Source organism: Natator depressus, chromosome 8, assembly GCF_965152275.1.
Source record: "Natator depressus isolate rNatDep1 chromosome 8, rNatDep2.hap1, whole genome shotgun sequence".
Classification (NCBI taxonomy): Eukaryota; Metazoa; Chordata; order Testudines; family Cheloniidae; genus Natator; species Natator depressus.
Window position 1 is genome coordinate 74,028,153 of NC_134241.1, and position 11,819 is coordinate 74,039,971.

General features: G+C 43.5%; 1 protein-coding gene across 1 annotated transcript in view; it reads right to left on the minus strand.

Moving 5' to 3' along the window:
- Nucleotides 1-11,819, minus strand: part of BTBD8 (BTB domain containing 8) — a 67,707-nt gene that overhangs the window by 55,241 nt on the left and 647 nt on the right. Inside the window, exon 2 of the mRNA XM_074961340.1 lies at nt 7,185-7,382. Coding sequence (XP_074817441.1) covers nt 7,185-7,382 — 198 coding nt within the window. The remainder of the gene's footprint in view (nt 1-7,184; nt 7,383-11,819) is intronic.

An 11,819-nucleotide genomic window follows, 5' to 3' on the forward strand; every position in this document is an offset into this window, starting at 1 on the left:
CTGCACTAAGACTCAGGAGATCTGTGTTCAATTCCCAGTTCTATAACAGATTTCCTGTGACATATTTGTCAAGACAGTCAGTTTCTCTGTGTCTCAGTTCCTCATATGTAAAATGGAAATAATATTTTCTATCGCACAGGATTATTGCAAGGAGAAGCTTGCTAACATTTGGGAGGTGTTTGGACCATACAAGTAATAAAAAAGCACATTTGAACAATTTCAGATGACAGATTTAGTCAGTTATTTGTATTAATTGTAATGCATATGTTGCTCAATTTCTCCTTGTTCTACGGAAAACAATCCACTCAGCCAAATCCATAATTGAGACCTATAATGCCATCTTTGTATTTTGCCACTCTCTCCTGCACTGCTCCAGCCCATTCTGTTCTTTCTACTTAGGCCTGGTCTACACTACAAAGAAAGGTCAACCTAAGTGAGCTTGCACCAACCTCACTGTACATGTACCATGCTATAATTGGTCTCCCAGCAATGTAAGCACCGTTATAGCGATGCAATATCACCACCTCCTGAGCAATGCAGAGCCATGGTCAATCTACTTAGGGTCAACACAGGTCATGCAGTGTCTACACTTGCCCTGCGTCGACCTGACAGTACTCCAGCAGCTGTCCCACAATTCTCCTATCCCCATGACAGTAGCTCCTGTGCTCCTTTCAAACTCCACTGTCCAGGGGTTGCAGAGACCAGAAGCCACTACTCTCCTCTTCCCCCAGATTTTGAAATGCACTTTCCTGATTAACAGATTTATTTGAGCATAAGCTTTTGTGGGTAAAAAGCATCTGAAGAAGTGGGTTTTTTACCCACGAAAGCTTATGCTCAAATAAATCGGTTAGTCTTTAAGGTGCCACCAGACTCTCTGTTGTTTTTGTGGCTATAAACTAACATGACTATCCCCCGATACTTTACTTCACCTTGGTGAGCACACTTACCAGCTCACCTTAGTTATGTGTGTCCAACCATGCCAGCTTCACAAACACAGAAAGCTACTACATAGATTACTGCCTGTTGCAGGCCAGAATTGGATCTCCTCAGCCTGTAAGGCAAAGAGGCTGTGCAAGCACAGCTACATCCTAGCCCTAGAAATATTGACATCTACAAGCAGATTATATGGGGCAAAGGAGCATGACAGGGATCAGCAGCAGTGCTATGCGAAAGCAAAAGGAATTACAGCAGACAGACTAGAAGGTATGGGAAGGTAACAAGAAATCTGGTGCTGCCTCACAGACCTGACACTTTTACAATGAACTGCATGCACCTCTTGGTAGTGATCCCCCCAGCAACCATGTGCAACTGTGGACACTGCAGGAGCCCACTGCAGAGACCCCTGCTGCAAACGTTGAAAAGGAAAAGGCAGGGGAGGGGGAGGGCACAGCAAATCAAGCCATGAGCCAGGAGTGGTTTGAAACTTCTCCTGAGTTAAGCCAGTCCCTGATGGTGAGCACAGAGGAGCCTACTGCTGAAGGGGAAGGGAACTTAGGTAAATTTGTATATGAATTGTATCTCATAGTAATTTTTCCCTTTTTGTTGCCCAAAACCTAGTCTACCTCCTCCCTCCCCACACTGCACATCACCATTTAAAATGGTACTTGTGCCACCTTCAACTTTAGTGAACAAAGGCATTGATTTCTATTTGATTACTTTAATATTTTGTCTTAACATTATGCCAGTAGAGAATAAATTAAAAAAAAATAGCATGGTAGTACAATTACACAATCCACATCAGCACAGTGTCCTGTGCTCAGGTAGAGGTAGAAGAAACAGAGGTAGTCAGCCTGTTTTTCCAGCTTGGCAGTGAGCCATGCAGAGTACTTCATTTATCTGAATAGGGATGTCCCTTTTGTCCTTGAGAGATCTTGATGAAAATTTCATTAAAATACTCTGCAATTCTCTCCTGAACATTTATACAGACGGCAGCCTTGTTTCTTGCTGTGCTAGAAGAATTTCCCATGCCACTCTGCGATTAGTACCACTCACACTACTGTATTAAAGGGACTAGCAGTATACAGACCAGGCAGCTTTGGGCTGCCCGTAGCAGCTGGGTTCTCTGTGCCTTTATCACCCTCAAATAGCCAAGAGCATCCCTGGCTGTGAAAATATTGCCAATATTCACTGCACTTGCCCTATACCCATATCCAGCTTTTAAGGCTTCAATACACCAAAACACTTCCTCCTCCCCCCTCTAGGCTAGACTGTACTCACCAGGGTTTGAGCTCCAGAGCAGTGCCTTGACGAGGCACTCAAATGCTAATTGTCACTTTAGCTTTGCTTATTAAAAGTATTTCTGGGACTAATGAAAGAGTTTTGAGACTTAACTTTCCCTTTCCATTGTGACTATAAATCTAATGGTGTATCTGTCTGTATTAAGTCAGTACCTCTGGTGTAGTTTCCTTGAGTGGTCCCCTCTCCACGCCTGCTGAATATCTTACCTCATCAGAAGGAGAAAAAAGAACTAGAGAGGATAAGTTCAGCGAGATCCCCAACTCCTCTATGATCTCAGACAGTAAGTACAGGGCTTGGAGAGGTCATGTGACCACAATCATTGAGAAGGACCAAGAATGGAGGGATCAGCTGCTGCAAAAAAAGGGAAGGAGACCGAGTGGCACATTGGGAAATGCATCAAAGCATCATGGGTTTGCTCAGGCAACAAACCAATGCTGCAGTACATTATTGACCTATCTGCCTAGAGACTACCAACTCCGCAGCTTTTCCTATCCTTGAAGGACTCCATGGCCACTATTCCCTACACCACCTCAAACACAACAGGTGGATTCACATATGTACCCCTACCACTCCATGCCAGGGAAAAATGAGAACCACAACCACAGGGCCCCCCCCACGCACAGATAGAGACCTGTGAAAAACCACAGGATCAGATAATACTAGTATTTATTTCCTTTTTGTTCTTGGGTTTTTAGAGGATGGTTCACTGTTATAGCATTGCTAGACTGTTTTTACCCTATTTTTGCACTTTATTGTGTGCAAAGAAGCAATGAACAAAAAAGTTCTGGTTTTGGAAACTGAGTATCTTTATCATTGTACACCAAGCATCACAGAATTCAGAACAGGAAGCACCGACCCATGAATGCTGTTCTATAAAGTATTCATCAGATAACATGGTTCATCTCAACCCCAATAGTGTAGCAGTCACTTTTCTCCTTTTGCTTCACAGACGTTTTTGCAGTTCACAGCATGCAGCTGTAACAATGGTGATTGATGTTAGCCTTGCTGAGATGCGATATTGCAAGCAGGAGTTGCCAGGAATCTTTACATCTACCAAAAGCACATTCAATCATTCTGCATCTTCTCAGCTGGTAACTGAATCTTTCTTTGGTGTTGTTGAGGAGCCCAGTGTACATCTTCATGTGCCAGGGAAACAAGAGTAGGCTGGGTCCCCCAGAAACACTAGTGGCATTTCAATATCGCCAATTGTAACATGCAGATCAGGGAAGACTACCCCTGCTTGCAGCTTTTGAAAAAGTCCTGCGTTCCTACAAATGCGAGCATCACAAACCTCCCCCCACCACCCACACTAATTGTCTGTGAAACATCCACAGCGATCCACCAGTACTTGCATAACAATGGAAAAGGATACTTTTCCGTTGATGTTCTCAGTGACAAGGTGGAATGTGCCAGAATAGGGATGTGTGCATCATCTACCACACACCACACCATAGTTCAGGAATCCCATTGCTGTAAATCCATCCACTATTTCCTGAACGTAACTCAAGAGTCACAACCCTGCACAGCAGGAGATGATTAATAGCCTTACATGCTTGGATCACAACAACCCCAGTGTAGTTTTTCCCAACTCCAAACAGATTGCTGCCAGTCAGTAGGCAATCACTACTTGCTTCTCCACTGCCAATGCAGCTCTTAGTTTGGTGTCCCTTTGACAGAGGGGTGGAGTGACCTTGGCACACAGATCCAGGAATGCAGCCTTTTGCAGATACTGCTTGTCATTCCTTTCATTACAACGCAATCCCATCAATCGGTTCTCATTTCTCAGGCTCAGGTGCAGCAATCTATCATGTGGAGCTTCTCCATGAACGCCAACAGCAACCTGGCATTTTTTTCCCCTGCTGTGTCAATCAGCATCCAGTTATTGTGCTTGAACATCTCCACATATTCCTCATTGCACACTCAATTGTAGTAGCACACGTTCAAGTTCTACAAATTCAGAAGAATCATGTGTTCTGTATTAGTAATACTCAGGAGAGTTTCACTGAGTTGTGCATGGTCCACACTTCTGCCAGAGAGATTATGGAGTCCAAAAAAAAAAAAAAAAAAGGGCATGTGGAACTGTGGGAGGTTTAAAAAACAGTGCAAAAAATTATGGAACGGAGAAAATGGCATGGTGAAAACTTAACCACTACCTCTATAAATCCCTGGGTGAACTGGTGGCATTCCAAAAACCACTGCAAAAAGCAACCCACAAGGCCCTGAGCCGAACAGTGGTGCAAGGCACACTGGGATACTTATGCATGGTGCACTACATTTTACATCAATGCAACCACGCACAGGGAGGACATGCAGCACCGATGCATGCACCCAAGTATGCATGCACACAACATACTGCAGTCAGTGGTTATATGTTGACGTAACTTGTGCCAACCAAACGTCGTAGTATAGACATGTCACAATCTGATAAGTGGAGTCATAAGTTTCAAGATGCAGTCCAGAGGCTATCAACCCAGATGCTCAGGCTCTTCTCCCTCTGCAACCTGACAAACACAATAAAAAACTCACCATAGATTTTAAAGAAGTTGCAGTTGCAGTCTGCTATTCAGCTGGGACACTACCTTCATAACCAAATGGAAGGAGATGCAAATGAGAGACAATGAAAAGCGAGGTGCCTAATTAGATTATACATACAAAATATATATATTGTGTATACATATTTCATACAAGATGGCTACGTTAGAGATGGGGAACTGAGGCACAGAGAGATTTATGGTCAAAGTATCCATTGGTTTTGGACACCCAATAGACACTTAGGACCTGATTTTTCAGCATTTTAAGTAGCCAAAGCACAGGTCTCATTAACTTCAGCTACAGCTGAAAAAGTGCTTAGCACTCATAAATGAGACCCAGAATCTCAACTCAGTCACCCAGAAAATAAGGATCATACTATTAGAGACTACCTGTCAAAAATCTGATGTAATTGACTTGTTTAGCTTCACAGAGGAACTCTGTGGGAAAAGCAGGGATAAAGTCCAATTATCCAGGGCAGAAGTCAACTGACTTACCCATGAGAACCCTCCTTCTTTTAACACCCTAACTCACTCACTACACACCTTCCAACTTCTGCAAGAAATGAAGTAGAGGTCCTACTGAAAACATGTTCCTTAACTACATAACCCGATTCATCCCAGAACAGTCCATTTTGTGTACTATTGGAGGCAGATATCTTGCTGAAAAAAAAAAAAAAAAAAAACCTGTATGTGATCATGTAATTAAAGATTTGTAATTAATACATACAAGGGGGCAAATTAAGGTTGCACTGCCAACCTAAATTCTGGCATTTCCTAACTTTTGAGTGCTTGACTTTGCAACCTTAATATAGTGTTCTTTTAATGGAGTTTGGTTGGTGTAGCTTCCTAGATTTTTTTAAAAAAGCAAAATGGAGACACAAATTCCATCATGTGCATCATATTGACACCCCAAATGGTTCATCAGCAGGGTTGGAACCTTTAAATCCATTGCACAGACCTCTGCCACTCAAACTAATGGAGTAAATTAACAGTGGTATGTTGTCCTCCTCTACATGAGCAAGCACTAGAGAGGGATAGGATACTTTGCTAGTGGGTTTCACTGATATTTGCTGACAGCAGAGGAATGATGAGACTCAAGAATCTTAGGTTCCATTCCAGGCTCTGCAGGGGAGTATGACCTAGGGGGTCACAGACTCTTCTGACCATTCCCTCCAAACATGACCCCTTCTGCCCCATCCCTTTCTCTCTGTGCCTGTCCCCACCCTCTCTCTTCCCCACCCCTGGCTCCTCATCCTAGTCCCATTCTCTTCATTTAACCAGTCCCAGTCATCACTCCTCAGGCTTCTCATCCTAGTTCAAAATGTTTCTCCCAAGTGGAGTTCATCTTGTCATCCTTCCTGCACAAAATGAACAAAAAGCCATTAGGAGGATTATTGAGGTTATATGAGCTGCAGTGTCTTCGGTATGCAAATTACACCCCTCTTTATTTCTCCAGCTCATCTGCCCTATTCAGAGCAGCTGAGCGACTCTGTGCTGAAGTGAGATTATGGTTTGGAAGTATATCTGTCTGACACTCAGTGCAGACAAGATTGAGCCTAACATTTCTAGTTTGGAAGAAGACATCAGGGATAGTATGGGAAGGCTGGGTCAGTTCCCTTTATTGGGGGACATCCTACTACTTATCACACATGATTGCAACTGAGGGGCCTTAGCTGTTTCTAGAAATCTAGGCTGCATCAATGGCCAAAAGTACTTATTTCACTTTGGGCTCGGCTAGGAGACTGCAACCTTACTTCTCAGATACAAGCTTTGCTACAGCTATCCATATATTTGTTACTGCAGAGTAAATGCACTCTATATGGTGCTACATTGGAGAACAATCCAGAACTTTATCTAATATAGAACACAGTGCACATCCCCCCTTGCTTACCAGAGCTTCATGCAGTGACCACATTACATCTGTGCTCCAAGACCTACACCACTTCATTTCTGGGTGTAATTCAAGGTATTGTTTCTTACCTATACAGGTTTTAACTGGTTTGGCTCCTGGCTAACAGAAAGACCATAAAAGAAAACATTTATTTCAAAACTACAATTAACTGTCCTCCAAGCTGTATCATCCAAGAATGGACTAATTGGTGTGAATAGGCATGGGTGGGTTAATGGCTTAAGATATAGTACTAAATATTCTCTTGCCCCAGTCGCCTCTCCCCTAAACTAAGGATCCACTCTTGCTACTATTGAAATCTGTGATAAAACTCCCATTGACGCTAATTGGAACACTATCAAATCCAGTAACTTTAAGCAAAACCTAAAGTTTTGTTGAACAGATTCTCTCCCAGATACTACAGAACATACACAAAAAATGCTGACTACAAGTCCATTTTAATTTTTAGACAGTGAAGTACCAAAGACAAAAAAAAAAAAACCCCAAGAAGATAATGAAAAACTTACTGCAGAAATGTTTTAAATTCCGAGGGTTCGAAGTTCTCCAAATTAAAAGTTTCATGGTCTTTCAGATTACTTAATTGTTTTCCGGTACTGTATAAGAAGAAGTCTGGAACTCTTGCTAAAAGCACTGCTTTATGTGCTCTGAATAGAGTATGACCAACACAAAAAGTGACATCTGCATGTATTTCTTCTTTAAGAAGCCTGTTAGAGGACAGGAAACATTATGCAGTTAAATTCAGATCTAGATGACACACACTAAACACTGTTTATAATATATTGGAATCTTTAAAAAAATGCATTCTTTTTCTTTATTTAATTAGAGTGAAATATGAATGCCACAATTCAGGATATAGTAATCTAAAGAAAAAAATTCCTGTTGAAACTCAATTCAGTTGCTGGAACTGCTGTACTATGACCCACATCTTCAACCAGCACTATGGCCCACGTGCAATGCTGACACTATAATACAGTGCTATGGCACACAGCCCCCCAGCTGGTGATGCCACTACTGCACCATGAGGACATGGAGTCAGAGGACTGTTATTAAGGGAGCACCAGGAAAAACAGGGACTGTAGGGAGTTAGGCTGGAAGCAACTCAGCCAGGTGGACAGAGCAATGGAGAACGTTTAATAAAGTTCCATTTGTTCAGCTTAACTTTGCAATGCTTCACTCTTTGAAAATGAAACATGGTGGCAACAGCTCAGCTGTTTGCAGCAGTTTGCAAAGTGAGCCATGAAATGTGGCCTGAAGCCCCCACAGAGCCCTGGATTTTGCAGATACAAATCCAGCCCAGCAATGGACCCAGTTGAGGGAGGATTTAGAGCTGGTCATGCAACAGGAGGACAATAGCAGGAAAGTAAAACTATTATTTTATGTCATTGGGGAACAAGAAGAGAGGACTGCACCTCCCAAGGGCTCACCACTGCCTCAAGCCTCACAGCAGTCCGAAGAGCTCCGGGGAACTATTCCTCCCCAAAGCAGAACAAAACTGTGGAGTGACACAATGTTTTTCACTACATACTAATCTAAATAGGAGGGGATAGACCTCTACATTACTGCCTTTTGCATACTGGCTGCTACATGCAATTTTTGGGGACTTGACAGATTCCATAATTCTGGACAGGACAGAATGCAGCACTTGGCTGCTCTGGGAAGGCGAAATCACCTTAGATAAATACTCAGAGTGTGAAGCAGAAGCCTCAAGAGAAATGACAACGCCCTCAGAAGTACATGCAGTGAGACAACAGCAAAGGAAAGCAGATGGCCAGGGTTCTATACCCACAGTGAAATGCATTTCTGGTGGGAGACAACATGAGGGGGTAAAAGACGTGCACCAGCCTATGACCACAAGGAATGTGGAAAGTTGAACCATTTTTGCAGTGTGAGCAAGAGCAGGTGAAGGTCTCAGAAAGATTCAATTAAGACCTGTACAAAAGAGGGAGAGCACATCAGACAGCACTGATGGCATCTTGACTCTCCTGAATCCAAAAGTGTATCAGGTTCAGGATGTTGGGACAGGAAACCAGCAAGGGAGAATACCACACTCCATGCATGCAACAATGTTTACAATACCAACTGAAGTTTGTGGTGGTGGAGGAAAAACGCCATAGAGCCCTCTTGAAGAGCAGAGCCATAGAGCTAATCAGGTGCAGTGTGAGAATGTTATACCTGCTGTGAAAGCAGCAAATGGGGGAGACTCTCTGATAATGAAGACCATTTTAAAAGGGTATGTTTTCAAAGGCAACGGCTGCCATGAAGGAAAGCTGCATCTGAAAATAGACCCCACAGTAGAATCTATGTGCTTGCCACGTAGGAAGATTTCATTGGCAACACATAATCCAGTATCCAAAGAGTTCAAAAGTAGAGACCAGTACAACCTGGGTAAATAGTACAGAGGTGGTAAAGTAGTTATCAGACAAATTACATATCTTCATCGAGCCAAAGCCACTGAACCAGCATTGAAAAGATGCCACTGTTCACTGCCCACAATTGATGATACGGTGCCAGAACTTTCCAAAGCCAGAATTTTTACGGTCTGATGTGAGGAATGGGTTTTGGCACATAAATCTGGATAAAGAGTCCAGCATGCTGGCAACTTTTGCAACACCATTGCTACTGATGGCTGCACATGCCAATGTGCATAAGCTCAGCACTGGTAGTGTTCCAGAGAAGACTCACCCAAGTGCTGGAAGAACTATCTGGGGTGAAAATAACTGCAGATGATATCCTCATCGTAGAGGAAGGGAACAAGGATACGAAATCTGAATGAGACCATGAAAGAAAACTACAAGCTTTTGTACAGTGATGCAGGAACAAAAACATAAAACCCAACTCAGGAAAAAAATGCAACTCAAATAGCATGAGGTGACACATACCGGACATCTGCTCATAGCAGAGGGACTGAAAGCAGATCCCAACAAGAGCAAGACGCTCAGAGACATGCCAGCTCCAGTGGATATGAAAGAGGTACAGCACTTCATAGGAATGACAAATTTTCTGTCCAGGTTCTGCCTACACCCAGTTGCAGTAGCGGAACCCATACATCAACTCGCAAGGCCGAATATTGAGTGGGACTGGGCAGGTCCCCAACAGCAACCATTGGACATGCTGAAACAAATGATAACACATGTCCCTGTTTTGAAGTACTGCCAGGTAGGAGGGCCACTGAACACTCCTGCATGATCCATTGGAGAAAGGAGTGGGTATAGCTCTTTTGCAGGAGTAGCCAGTCACTTATGCTAGCAGAACTTAGTCAGAGACTGAACAGTGGTAAATGCAAATAGAACAAGAGCTTTTGGCGGTGGTATTTGGAGCTGAGTGATTCCACAAGCACACCTATAACCCACCCAATAATAGTGCAATCAGACGACAAACCCCTTCCAGAGACAATCAAGACAAAGCCCCCTTAGTGCTCCATAGATATTGCAGCACCTCCAGCATTACCAGATAGAGCTCAGATATTGTCCAGGACAATTACTGGTGTTAGCTGATTCCCCCAACTTGCTGATGCTGGGTAAAGGATCAGGACACTGAATCAATTAACATGCTACACTATCTCCCAGTTTTAACAGCGAAGCTGATGGAAATCAAAGGGGCAAAACAAAAGGACATTGACTACAGGCAGTCAAGAGAGTGATACAAGTAGGATGGCCAGAAGACAAGTCAGGTACCCATAGTCAAAACCATATTTTCAAATTAGAGATGAGCTGAGTATGCAGAATGAAATTGTATTTCAAGGACAGAGTTATTGTCCCCACCTTGTTATATAAGGATATAATGAATTAAAAAACAAAAAAACTCACACCCGAGTATTCACTGCTTTCTCTGATAGGCTCAAAAGTATGTTTACTGGCCAGGAAACGTATACACCAATCCACTCTTTGATAGAAGGGTGAGACACCTGCTGGTCATGTGATAACCACCAGCAGGAAAAACAAAACAAAACCCTATCTTCGGAACTATACCTGACCAAGGGAAAAATTGGGAGCAGGCTTATTTACCTTCAAGGAAAAGTAGTACTTGATTATAGTTAACTACCATACTGTGTGTGTCAATGCCCGGTGTGTTATACAAGAAGTAAGTCAGTGATTGACAAACTGAGGGCTCATTTTGCAAGATATGGCATTCCAGACACTATACTTACTGACAACAAACGCCAAATTTGCCTTGGAAGAATTCAAGGAATTTGCATGTAAATGGGAGTTTGATCACCACACCTCCTTCCAAGCATACCCATAGGAGTAAGGTGGAATCAGCTGCAAAAACAGCTCAGAGACTGTTACACAAGGCTGTTTCTTCTGATTCGGGCATTGTTGTTAGCATTTGTTGGCATGCAGAAATACTCCATTATAGGGGTACCAAAACAGTCCAGTGCAGACACTGATGTGATGAAGGACCAAAACCAACCACCAATGAGAGGAGACGTGGTGTAGCCAAAAGAATGGGGACACTGCCAAAAGGAGATGGCCAACAATCTGAGAAAGCAGGCACTAAATGTACAGCAGGTCAGCCAAGGACTTACCCTGGAGATAGGCATTCCTGTGAGGATCCAGCCATTAGAACATACCAAAAGGACAGGACTAAAGGAGTTGTGAGGAGTGCAGTAGCAACCAGGTCGTACAAGATGACTATGCAAGAAGGACAAGTGATCCAGAGGAACCAGAGACGCATACAAGACAACAGACAACACCCAGAGAGCATCTATAGAGATCATCACAGAATAGAGACACAGAGAACTATCTGAAGGCAACCCCACAGGGCGGGAGGAGACACAACAAAGAGACGGTTTGCTAGACTCAGAACCCTGATCTACACTAGAGTTAGGTGGACATAAGGCAGCTTATGTCAAGCTCACTCTGTAACGGTCTATGCTACAATGGTGCTCCCACGGATGTAAGTCACCCAGTACCTTGACTTAATAACTCCACCTCCTCAAGAAGCCTAGCGCTTAGATCAATGTAGTTAGGCCAACAGAGCGTGTCTGTGAAGGAACTGCATTACTCACACCGCCTGTTAGCTGTCAGCGCCAGGCAGGGCTCTCAGCAGGAGACCGCCACCCCCCAGCATGGGGCTCACAGCAGGAGCTCTTCCAGCGCCAGGCTGACAGCCCTAGGGAGGAGGGGCTTGACTTCACAGCA